Here is a 13,047-nt window from a genome sequence, read left to right as displayed (position 1 = left end):
TTATGAAGCTTATGGGCTTCCAATGTTACAAAAACACTCAGGGCTTGGGAAAAAAATATATATATATCTCAAATCTTAGGGCTGAAAGCTAATGCAGATGCAACCAGTCAAAAATCCTCTATTTTGTGGATGACGAAAATGAAGTTTAAAAAGGTCAATTATATATATACATATATACGTATACGTATATATGCATACATATATGTATATATATTTATATATGTATATATACAAATTTATACACATATATAAATTATATATACCATAATATGCAATTAGGCACTTTCCTAGGTTAAATTATTTCTTCTAGGCTACAAAACTAATTAATGATGAAGGTGGGACCAGAGCCTGATGAGCGTCTCTTGAGCTCATGGCGACAATTTCTTCAGTGGTGTCCAATATGGTAAACACCTTCAGGGCCAACATCTTCATTCAATTTCCTCGATTCATAGGAGAGAGATTCTAGGGATGGGAAGGATCTAGCCAAAAGTGTGAATCCGTTGTCCTTTAAGGTGATCTAAAGGATGACCGTGGTGTCCTGGTGAGGGGTGCACTGCGTTTTCCAGAAGGACAGCAGCCAAGGATGACAAGACTTGGACTGCAGACCTGGGATGCCTGTGCCTGGACGCCGCTCAGGTTGAAGGCAGGGTTGCCAGATGAAATACAGAATGCCTGGCTCGATCTGCATTTCAGGTAACAGTATGCCCCTTGTTTTGTAATCTGCTAAAAAGCTAAGCATTGTTTATCTGAAATTCAAATTTAACTGGGCATCCTGTATTCTCATTTATTAAATCTGCCCTAAATTTGTAGGGGAAGGAGGCAAGATCATGGTGGATACTGGAGTCTGCCTTGGCATGGACTGTTTTCAGTTGGAAGAGGGGGAAAAAAAAAGCAAAAGAAATGTAGTTCTTTTTGAAGGGGGATCCATAAACGGACCACTCTTTTTTTAGTTTCTTAACATTTATTCATTTTAGAGAGAGAGAGAAAGAGCATGAGCAAGGGAGGGGCAGAGAGAGCGAGAGGGAGACACAGAATCCGAAGCAGGCTCCAGGCTCTGAGCTGTCAGCACAGAGCCCGTCGCGGGGCTTGAACTCACGAACTGCGAGATCACGACCTGAGCCGAGAAGTCGGCCACTTAACCGACTGAGCCACCCAGGCACGCAGACCTCTCTCCTTTTGATCCTTTGTGCGTGGTGTGTGTATGTGTGCATGTGAGCATACACACATACGCAGGAGTCCTCGGCTTTTGTTGACACAAAAACTCCGGTGTGAAAGAAAACCATTGACAGGGATACTGATTACAGATGTTGACCAAACAACACGGAGAATGTTTTAGAGGGTAAAAATGTGACTGGTCTAAAAGTACTACTACCTACTGGAGTTATAGAAACGGTCTACCATTTGTGTCCAACAGTTACACAGCCCAATCACAATTTTGCTTGTTCCCAGTCTTTGTGTGTTTTACATAGAACCCTAAAATGTGAGGAGAGGGTCTCTGCGATCACCTCGTCCAACTTGGACATTTATGGATTAAGTTACGGAGACTCAAGGCAAGTCACGGACCCAGGATGGCGCTCTGTAATAACAGGACAGTATTTGTTGAGGGCTTAACCAAATACCAGGCATTTAAAAAATGATCTGCTTCTATCATCACATTGAATCCTGACTCCAACCCTGTCATCATCGTTATCGTTCAGATGAAGCAAATTGAGGCAGAGAGAATTATGCAATTTACCTAAGGTCAAGGTTATATACCGCTGGAACGTAGAAACGGCCTGCTAAAAACCCAGCTAGTTTGGCTCCAGACCAATCTCTGGGGGAGTCAGTGAGTGTGTGGTTCACACACTCAACCACGAGACCCCTTGTCCTCTCAAATACGATGAGTTTATATCATAAAATATGTTAATACATGTAAAAACGTCCTAGTTTCCTGCTCTGGTAAGGGTGATTTTGTACTTAATAACGAGGTGATTCCAACTAAGTTGGCTGCACACACGTCAGTTTCAGAGTCAAAAACAGTGATGTTTACTTATAAACCAGCCCCACGACCCAGGGCATCTTGCTGTGATCAGAGAACAATCTAGCTGCATTTCTTCCTTGAAATAGTTTTCATTCAATACGTATCACCACCGTTTACCCTCCAAGCAAACCTGAGGAGCTCATGAAACAAGAAAAAAAAAAAAAAAGCACACTGAGAAAACGCACAGGAGAGAAATCAAAACAGAGAAGAGGCCACCTTGTCCATCGCCGGCTACAAAATAAACCCAGTTCTCTTGGGAAGCTCACCCTGCCTACCGGACATCTGAGTGGGGGAGCTACGACCATCATTATATCCAGGAAGAATAATCGAGGTCTGCAACACCTCATTCACGTAGTTTCACGTGTTGCTCGTTTTTCTTCTCTGTCTTTCAGGGGCTTATCAACCCCTTGCACCTTCAAGGACCAAACCCGCTTTGTCCATTTCCAGACCCCAGGTTTACTATGCCCCATATGTGCATTGGTGTCATGTTCTCCTCAAGCTACCCTTCCGGTGACACAAAAGCCAAAGCTTTAAAACAAAAGAAAAGGAAACAAAAGAAAAAGAAAGGAAGGAAAAAGAGAAAGGGAGGTGGGGACTGGAGTCCTCAGACGCTCCAGGATCTACCTGGGAAACGCCAGGACTCCACTGAGCCACTGAAACAGGAATTAGGAGCCTGGCTAACATGGTCTTCCCTCTCGTCTGCACTTTCACCCATAGGAAGGGTTCCTTGACGAGTTCCCGAAGTCCCTTTTGCAATTCTACCATCACGTACTTCAACTCCTTTTAGAGACAGACCAGCCCCTCCCCTGCCCACCCCCCCACCGCAACGCGAAATTGGGAAGGGCGCAGGCATCTGAAATCATGAGCTTAACAGCTTCTTGCAAAAACAGAACTGCATACTCTCTTTTTCAGAAAGGTGGCGGTGTTGCCTTGCGGTTTTGACCGAATCACCGAGCAGTGGCCAGGTCCAGCGGATTAGCAGACCAACCAGCGCACCTCGCCAGGGAAAGGAGACGAGGGCCTTAATCTACCGAGGGACCCGGTGCCTGCCAGAGCCCGGGGCATCAGGGTACTGAGGCTTGTGGCCACACAAGCTCTCGAGCGGTCCTGTCCCTTTGGCAGTTACACAGCCATTTACAAAAACCTCCTGTGGGGCCCCCAGGCCTCTAAGGGCCGGGAATGTCTAAGGGAGTCACAGATGACCCTTCACTTTCCCCCACCCCCTGCTTCTCATCTTGGAAACATGAATCCCAGGTGAAGCACCGAGTGGCCGCATTTGGAAAAGCTGCGGAAAACTTAGCCAACTACAGCAACATGCTAACACCTGTTACCCGGAGTGTTGGCTTAGGAGGGCTCATTAAGGAATCCACCTTCTAAGCGGGAACTCTGCCCTGCGTGGGGTGGTTTATTACCACTTGTATAAAATCGAGATTCCACATCGTCCTGCGCGGACACCCACACGTCGATACCTTCCATGGGAACCCAAACCAACCCTTCAAGGCCAGCGGCTAAGACTACCCGTCTGTCCCTTCCACTCACCGTCACTCGGCGTCCTTTGAAAAGTTTCTCTGTGCGCCGCTAACACGGAAATTTGGAGGGGGGGGGGGCGGAATTCTCCATTTATAAATATCGGATGGTTTGGGGAAAAAAAAGTATTTGTGGCACTGGACCTTTTTTTTCCCCCTACAGTGATGTCATCTCAAATACTTGGTGTGCTCCAAATTTGCTATTTTTACTTCCCCCAAGTGACTTTTTTTGGGAAATACATTTGTTTGGATTAGCTACATTTTCAGTGACCCGGTGTCTATTAATACGCAGAATCAGGTTCATCTCCTCAGCAATTACAACTGATATTATGCGGCGCTCACGCTTGGGAGCCCTCATTTGTTCATTTCCAAAGTTGTTCCTTTCAGATGGACCCCTCCAAAGGTTCTGCTCACGGATACAGAACAGATAAACACAGAATTGGCCTTTTCACAAACAAAAATCACACCCAACAACTCAAAGCATTTAAAACGGAAGACCTTAAACTTCCCCCTCCCCACCCCCAAACTCCAAAGTCAAATAAAAGTCTCCACTTTCAAAAATGTGCCTGGGGTGGGTGGGACAGAGTGAGAGTAGCCACGGCGGGCTTCGAAACACTGGATGGAAAGCAGTCTAGACGTGGGAGCTGCCGGAGAGGAAAGGCAATAAGGAACGCTAAACGCCTTAGCCCTACCTGATCTGAATTTGCTCCTAATCAGCAAGGAATGCTCAGACCCCAGGAGCGTCATGTTGAGTGTCCACGAGCCGCTGGTCCCTCTGCCAGACGCCCCCTGTTTTCCACCAGGAACGGGCTCCCGGAGCCCAGCGGAGCGCAGCTAACAACCCAGAATTCATCCACCTCTCCGGGAGCGCCCCTGGGCAGGAGGACAGTGGCAGCCAGCGGCCGAGAGCGGTGTCCCCGGAAGGCTGGCGGCTCCCCCCTCGCCGCGCGGGGCTAACTGCCTCTGAGCCGGCGGGACCCTCCTCCTCCACCGAGTCCGGCCGGGAGCGGCGGCATCCCAGGCGTGCCCCGCTGATGTCATAGGCTGACAGCGATCGCGGAGTATCGCCACCACGCCTTTATGAAGGGCCCAAGTTTGCCATCTGATACTTTTTTACTACTGACAGCGGCTCAGCCAATCAGGCGCGGCGAGCGGGGCCGGCGGCCGCCGGGGGAGCCGCGGGCGCGCGGGGTCCGGGCCGGCGGCGGGTGGGCGGCGCATGGAAGGGGGGCGGCGCGCTGGGGTAGGGGCACGCGGGGTCCCGGCAGGCGGCGGGTGGACGGCGCACAGGGGGAGGGACGCAGGGGCGCGCGGGGTCAAGACAGGCGGCGGGTGGACGGCGCGCAGGGGCAGGGGCGCGTGGGGACCAGACGGGCGGCGGGTGGGCGGAGCGCAGGGGCAAGGCGGGTGGTGCGCAGAGGCAGGGGCGCAGGAACCGAAACAGACGGTGGGTGGGCGGCGCGCAGGGGCAAGGGCGCAGGGGCGCACGGGGTCCGGGCCGGCGGCGGGTGGGCGGCGCGCAGGGGCAAGGGGGTGGCGCGCTGAGGCAGGGGCGCAGGGGCGCGCGGGGTGGGTGCGAGTCCCCGGCGGGAAGGAGGCGCCCGCGCGCCTGGAGCCCAGCAGGCTCGGGCGCATCGCGCTCCCACGTTCTGTCTGCGCCGCAAAGACGAGCGTCCACGGAGAAAGTGGAAAGCCTTTAATTTCCCCGGGATATGCGCTTTTGGGGCCAGCCTGATCCGGTGGATGCGCACATCCAGCCCCGGGACTCAAGACCCTCTGCCTGGGGGTCGGGGGAGGAGACACAAGGGTTGGCTGAATACCCTTTGGGGCCCCAGTAGGGCGGGACTCAAGGAGGGATCGTCTCAGGAGCTGTGGTTCGGCTTTAGCTTGAAAAGGCTCAAGGCTTTTCCTATGAATGAGTCCCTCCTTAGCGGGGAAATCCATTCCGGACCCCAAACGGAGTCCGGAATGCGCCAGGCGTTAGATGCTCTACGTGATCTGAATTCGCTCCTAATCAGCAAAGAAGGCTCATCGAGAAGTAACACGAAAGCCCTGCTCTCAAGAAGTTTGCTTAGTAGGTGGTGGCGTGGAAAATAAAAACCAAGCTGTGTTTATATACCTAACCTTGGGTTGGATTTATTCGCAGCCTTACGTCCGTGTGGGCCCCACGCCTCCTCTATCACATACGTAACTGCTTTTGGCTCAGGAGAACTCAACCCTTAAAAGGTCAGAGGGTGACAGGTGGCTCCTGGGACACCTTCTAGTGCCTTGAACTCAGACCTCTGCGGGAATTCTCTCATCCTTGCCATCATCGGATCTGACCAGTCTTTTGTGTCAATTAGTCTTCTTGAGACAGGCCGTTCAATTCCTGTGTCAGGACGCAGAGCAATCCCACTCGTGTTCCCATTGGGAAAGGTGTCCCGGCCACGGAGGGCTGTTGGCAGGCCGAGGAGATGCCCAAGGGGATCTTGACTGTGTCACTTTCCTAGGCCTGCAGAAATGAGTTACTTCGAGTTTAGTGGATCCAGAGGACCCAAGTTTATTACCTCGCCGTGCTGGAGGGCAGAAGCCGGAGACGGGTTCTCAGGGGCTAAAAGCCAGTATTAACAGGTATTATCGGTATCCCCCTCTGGAGGATCCAGGAGAAACTGTTTCCGAGTCCGGTTCCGGGTTCTAGAGGCCATCCGTGTTCTTCTGCTCATGGCCCCCTACTCTCCTCTCCAGAACCAGCAGTGGTGGGGGCAAGCTCTGATTGTGAGGGGGGTGGCTCTGATCTCCGCCCCTCCACCCTCTTCTGCCTCCCTCTTCCGCATTTGAAGGACGCTTGTGATTCCCTTGGGTCCACCTGGCTAAACCTTCGTGTAAGGTCAGCTTATTGCCAGCCTTAATTCCATCTGTTACTTATGTCATTGCCCTTTGCCAGGCAGTGTTAAAATAGTCACACTAGGGGATGAAGGTGTGAACAGCGGTGAGGAGGGCATATTCTGCTGGACACAGAATGACCCCCTCTCCCTACCAGCAGGTTCCTGCCCTCAGTCAAGCCCCAGGCTCCTGGTCTCCAAAGGAAAGAAGTCAAGGGGGTGCGGTTTGGAAACTTAGAACTCCAGCAACTTCCAGATGCCCGTGGCGAAGAGGTGCTCTTCAGGGAAGAGATTAACAACATGGGGAATATTGCAAGATAATCCAGTAGAGAAAGAAAAAGAAAAAGAAAAGGAAAAAAAAAAAGCCAAACAGATTTTTATCCGGAGGGCTGGAGGGCTGAGAAGAGGTCCATGCAGCTTGGCAGAGAATTATTTTTCAGCGAAAGTTGTGAGGAAAACAGCTGAAGCTAGCATTGGATGTAAGGGTCTGCATGACCTAGGGGAGTTGGACAGAGTACATTGTTTTCCCTCTGCAGGCCTGACGTGTGCGTGTGTGTGTGTGTGTGTGTGTGTGTGTGTGGAGGGGAGCATGGTTTCTTTTTTGAGTGAGTTTGGGAAATGCTGGTAACCGAGGCCCTCAATTTTCCCATCACAGCACAGAGCTGCTGACGTCTGCCCTCTGAGATTTATGCCCCCTCCGGTGTGGAATATCTCTGGATATAAATATGCTTGTATCGAAGCTCATCCTTCCTCCTCTTCATGCAAGCATTTCTGTGCGTGTGGAAAAAAAAAAAGTGGAATTTGGAGAGGAGGTTCCCAAAGCGAACAGATCTCCAAGGCGGCTGTGAGAACAGACTGCCACAGCAATGATGCCTCCCCACCCTGCTCTGTCCTACCATTTGACTACCTCGGGGGCACCTGTCCCGTGTCTTGCTACCCTCTGGCTTCTCTCCTGAGGCCTAGAGTGAGCCTGTGATGTCAGGCGGAGGAGAGACGTGAGCAAACTGCAAAGTCAAACCTTTGTTTGACTTCATTTGACTCTGAGCTACCTCCATGACCCGGCGTGAGTTACTGAAGTCCTCTGAGACGTCAGCCTCTTCTGTAGGAGGAAGCTGGGAATACTTCATTCCAGGAGAGCTGGGACGTTTAAATGAAGTAGGACATTGGGGGTGCCCAGAACAATCCCCCATGGCATTTCTGGTCCCTCTCTTTACCCTCCTGATCATTCTCGATGATTCCAAGCAATCCTGAACCCCTTTGCTATGGCTTTCCTTTCCTTTGCCTGGAATTACCTATGGCTGCATAACAAATGAGCACAGGTGTAGCGGCTTAAAACAGCACTCATGTTTTTTCTTTTTATCTCTTGATTTCCATGGGTCAGGATTCTGGAAATGGCTTAGCCGGCCCTTTGCTCAGGATTTCACAGGGCTGCGGTCAAGGTGCTGGCTGGGGTTGTGTCCTCTCCAATCCCAATTCTACCAATTCTGTTGGTAGAATTCAGCTCCTTGCAGCTCTGGAACTCATCACGGCTCGCTCTGTCAAGGCCAGCAGCAGACTCTCCCTCTTTCAGGAAAGACCCTTTTCAAGGACTCCCCTGATGAGGCCAGACCCACCCAGGATAATCTCCCTTTTGATAAACTCCAAGTCCTACCATTCAGGAACCTTAATGATATCTGCAAAACCCCTTCGCTTTTGCCATATAACATAACGTGACCACGGCAATGTCATCTGTCACATCCACCAGTCCCTCCATGCGGAGGGAAGAAGATTATGCCAGGTATAATGCACTGAGGGTCACTTGAGCTTTTCCCAAGTGCCTTTCCCAACTGTGGTCCTGGGCCTTTGGCCAATCGGGAGTGGTTGTGTCTATAGGCGTGAGTCCACAGCACAGCTCAGGACTGTCAGCTTGAACCCTGACCCTGTAAGGACCTCCTCATGGGGCTACTTGGAGTCAGGGGCTGGGTCACAGGGCATGCAGTGGTATGCAAAGGGACAGCTCACTTGTGTTGGCCTCAGGATGCCTGGTTCTTCCCTTCTTAGCAAATCCCCTCTCCCACCCAAGGTCACCACTGTCCCCTTGGACCTCCTCGTCTTCATGTCCTCAGCGCCTTGTTCCTGGTATCACATCTTGTCTGTTTTCTCTTTTTGTCTTTCATGTGTCTGACGAGTGACTTCAGGGAGCATCTGTTCATCTTCCATTCATTCATTGCGAACACGCGTAGGGATCTGTGCAAGCTGCTTCGGCGGGTGCCCTGGTCACACACAGCATAAACACAGGTTTGCAGACTCACACGATAGGACCCGGGATAAGAGAATGTGGCAGGTGGGGAGAGGGCTGTGTCTGTGGCCGACTGGACCCACAGGTCTTGTCCAAACGGGGCAGCTGTGACCCAGCTCTGCTTGACTGCGGCCAGACAGACCCTTGCTGCCATTCCCTCCAGATATCCAAACAAACTGAAAACCAGGGGTAAAATATCCCATGTATTTGGTTTCTAAAAGTGCGAATGACTATTAGTAGTTACAAAAAAAAAAAACCCAAAACGAAAAAAAACCCCCCCAAAAATCCCAAAACCAAAAAACGAAGTCTTAAAACAGTATGAGCCAATGAGAGTCAGGTTCAGGGTGGGACCCGAGCCTTACACATTGGGGGATGGAGAGCTTTTAAAAATGAGCGCAAAATTGGAAATGTGATGGTGACTTTTGACTTATTTTTTTTAATGCTTATTTACTTTGAGAGAATGAGAGAGAGAGAGAGAGAGAGAGAGAGTGAGTCTCAGAACGCCTGTGAGCCACTCTATTAATATAACCCAGGTTCTTTCACAAAGGCGAATGGGAAAGGACTTTTGCCTCATTGAAACAAAGGCGTTAAGTTCAACGTGAAGAAAGTAGTCTTGGTTGAAAGTGGGTGATGGGCATTGAGGAGGCACCTGTTGGGATGAGCACTGGGTGTTGTATGGGAACCAATTTGGCAATAAGTTATATATAAAAAATAATGCTGCAATGAAAAAAAGAAAGAACGAAAGAAAGAAAGAAAGAAAGAAAGAAAGAAAGAAGGAATCTGTCACAGCTCCCTCTTCCCCTGCCTGCCAGCAACGCTTCTCGCCCTTTCCCTCTCACTTTGCAAGTCTCCGTCCCAGGAGGTGGAAAGGAATTGCGGAAAGGGAATGCAATGTAATCACTGCGGTTTCAAGCCACCGGGTCGGGCCACATTCACTAGAGGGCAGGGTCACTGCGTTAAAAAGTCATGCATCCGTGCATTTTTTATTGGGCTCCTTCGTTGCTGCTGGGACTGTTGAGAGGGAGGGGAAGCAGCACGGATCAGAAATAAGGAATGTGCATTCCGACGGTGTTCGTATTGCTTAAGCGAGTTTGCAATGAGTTTAGGCAATGACTGTGTCCTTGAGGTCCAGGGTATGTCCAAGAGGCCCGCCGGACCGTGGTAACTTGCTTGTCCTGGAGAATACAGGAGCCGGGGGGAATGTCGACAGAGCGGGACTCAAGGTTGCCCTTCACTATTGGGTAGATGGAATTTGCTTGTTGCCAATTCTTCCAATCCCTTCCACTTTTTTTCTGTACTTCGAGGGCACAAGATGGTGAATAAATTACCTTTTTGTCCAACAGACACTTATCCGTCTTTGTGCTTCTAGATTCTCTTGGGGGTTGGGCACTGTTGATCCTTTCCTTTCTTTTAAAACTCCTTCCGGGGTGGCTCAGTCGGTTAAGCGTCCAACTTTGGCTCCGGTCATGACCTCACAGTTGGTGAGTTTGAGCCCAGTGTCGGGCTCTGTGCTGACAGTGTGGAGCCTGCCTGGGATTCTCTCTCTCTCCCTCTCTGCCACTCCCCCTGAGGCTCACTTGTGTTGGCCTCAGGATGCCTAGTTCTTCCCTTCTTAGCAAATCCCGTCACCAGGGTGACCTGGCACATCTGTATGTCTGCCCGAAATTGTTCCCTTGTGCTCTAGACTCATACCAAATGCTTTCTCCACTGGACTTTCCCAAAAGCTCTTCAAAGCCAACAGGTACAACACCCACACTTAACCACTTCCTCTCACCAAGTGTCCCTACAAACCTGCCCCTTTTCCTGCACTTCCTGTGAAACGGATTGGCAAAGTATTCACCTAGTCTCCGGCTTGGGAGAGCGCCCGCAGTCTCCTCTCCTGCATTCTGTCCATCATCAACCTGTCACCATGCCACATCCATTCTCCTGAATTCCTCTCGAATCCACCCCTTTAATTTGTTCCCAACACCTCTTCCTTACTTCCAGCCCTCCTTGCATTCCTCCTGGTTTATTCCAAGTGTCTCTCGAGTGGTCTTTGGGCTCCCAGTCCTTCCCAGCTCCAACGTGTCTTCCCTGTTGTCATCAAAGTGATGTCTCTAAATCCTAAGCAGGATCACTTTGCTTCCTGCCTGAATCTTTCTTTGGCTGCCTAGTGCCAAAGAATGTCCATACTTTTATTTTTAGTTTTTATAAGTGGGGGGAAGAGGAACGGGGAGGGGTGGAGAGAGAGAGAGAGAGAGAGAGAGAGAGAGAGAGAGAATCTTAAGCAGGCGCTACACTCACAGTCCGACACAGGGCTTGATCCCATGACCCTGGGATCATGACCTGAGCCAAAATCAAGAACCAGATGCTCAACCAACTGAGCCACCCAGGAACCCCTGTCCACACTCGTAAGAATGACATAGAAAACTCCATGTTATTCGGCCCCATCAACTTCTGCTTTATTTCCTGCCTTTCTCCCCATATTATCCTGTATATACCAGCAAGGACAAATAATTTTCCAAACACTGAGGCTTTTCTCTGTTTTTATTTCCCTACGATGTTCTTTTTTTCCCCCCAAGAACGCCTTCTGTTCTCTGTGTTGAGACATCCTACTTATACCTCACAACCCAACTCCCACTTGACCGTATTCAGAAAACCTTCCTTGAAAACTCAGGCAGAGTGCTGATTTCCTATGTTGTGTGTGCTCCTGTTATTACACTTGTCGAGGAGTATTATCCATTACTTTTTAACACGAAAATCCTTCCACTAGTTTATAGGCCACTGGGGGACAGACGTATTGTCTTCATTCATGTCCAAACCCACTATCTATTTTCCGTTTCAATTTCATGTTGCTAGTTCCCTAGCTGCCCTTCGACATAATTTGTGATTGAATGATTCTAGAAGAGAGTAGTGTTTCTTCTTATTTTTTTTTTTTATCTTCCCTTCTTCAAAGAGTTTATAAATTTCTTGAGGGCTTCGGTGACACCTTATTATTCTTTATACTTGCCAAGGTGTCTCAGCTGGTGGCTTTCGGGCAGTAATTGCAACAGGGGTGGGTGAAGTGATGCCTGGGGTTTCGGGACTGTTTGATTCTGAGTCACTCCATTCACGTTTTCCAGAGATGACGAAACCGAGTCTGGGTTCATTTGGTCTGATCTGGGAGCTTTGCTTTTCTTCCAACACCCCCCTCTTTTTTTTTTTTTTTTGGCAACTAATCACATTCTGTTTTCCTAACTCCTCACTTTACTCAGCTCTCCTGCCGTCTCCCCCGCTCCCCAGAAAACAGAATGGAAACCCCATAAATCCTCGACCTGCTTCGGATGACCTGGCAAATCACACATGCCTCCTTAACCTGGGCCGCCTATTATGGCCAAGGAATGGTCAAGCATTACCCAGGGCGGGGGTGGGGAGGACAGCCGTACTCCCCACTGAGCCGCAATCACTCCAGAGCTTTCCAAAACCCTTCTATACCTCGTCCCATGTTTCGAGGGCCGTGAATGAGGCAGGAGAGTTCTAGGGGACGCTGTCTGGATTGTCCCTCTGAGAACACCAGGGCTCACGCAGGGAGTTAGAACAGGTTAACTAACACTGACATCTGACTATTAAAACTAGTGCCTTCCCAGTGAGAACGCCTGAAAAGGGAAAATCCCAAGTGCTATTAAAACCAGCTATGATAACAGTAAAGGAAATTCAGAGCAGGAGCCTTATTACCCAGCAATACCCTCGGCTTGTCCCATGAACCCCAGCGTTCAGTTCAAAGAAATTTAAAAAAAAATCATTCAATTCAGCCAAGGGGGAAGCAAAAATCCTATGACAAACACACGTTGAATGGATAGGTCAGTTTTATGGAAACTGACAGAGGCATCTCACAGACTGAAACCCACGTGGTGTTAAGACAGGGGTTGCAACCTTAGTCTGGCTCTTCTCGTAAGATTTTTTTTTTTTTTAATCAAGACTATCTTTTTTTAGAGCAGTTCTGGGTTCCCAGCAACAATGAAAAGAAGGCACAGAGATATCCAGTATACCTCTTGCCCCCAGCAGAGTGGTCCAACTGATGAGCCTATGTGGATACATCAAGATCCCCCAAAATCCAGAGTTCACATTATTTTTTTGTTTTTGTTTTTAAATTTTTTTAATATTTAGTTTTGAAAGAGAGACACAGCAGGAGCGGGGGAGGGGCAGAGAGAGAGAGAGAGAGAGAGAGAGAGAGAGAGAGACATAGAATCAAAAGCAGGCACCAGGCTCTGAGCTGTTGGCACAGAGCCTGATGCGGGGCTTGAACTCAGGAACCGTGAGATCATGACCTGAGCCAAAGTCAGTGCTCAACCAACTGAACCACCCAGGCGCCTCCAGAGTTTCCATTATAATTCACTTCTGGGG

At 49.8% G+C, this 13,047-nt stretch overlaps 1 protein-coding gene across 1 annotated transcript in view; it reads right to left on the bottom strand.

Moving 5' to 3' along the window:
* Nucleotides 1-4,721, bottom strand: part of MYOCD (myocardin) — a 107,727-nt gene extending 103,006 nt beyond the window's left edge. Inside the window, exon 1 of the mRNA XM_042966418.1 lies at nt 4,239-4,721. Within this exon, the coding sequence (XP_042822352.1) occupies nt 4,239-4,293 (55 nt within the window). The 5' untranslated portion in view covers nt 4,294-4,721. The remainder of the gene's footprint in view (nt 1-4,238) is intronic.
* Nucleotides 4,722-13,047: the final 8,326 nt, after the last annotated feature.

Source organism: Panthera tigris, chromosome E1, assembly GCF_018350195.1.
Source record: "Panthera tigris isolate Pti1 chromosome E1, P.tigris_Pti1_mat1.1, whole genome shotgun sequence".
Classification (NCBI taxonomy): Eukaryota; Metazoa; Chordata; class Mammalia; order Carnivora; family Felidae; genus Panthera; species Panthera tigris.
Note: the sequence above shows the minus strand (reverse complement) of the source record. Positions and strands in the feature narration are given on the sequence as shown.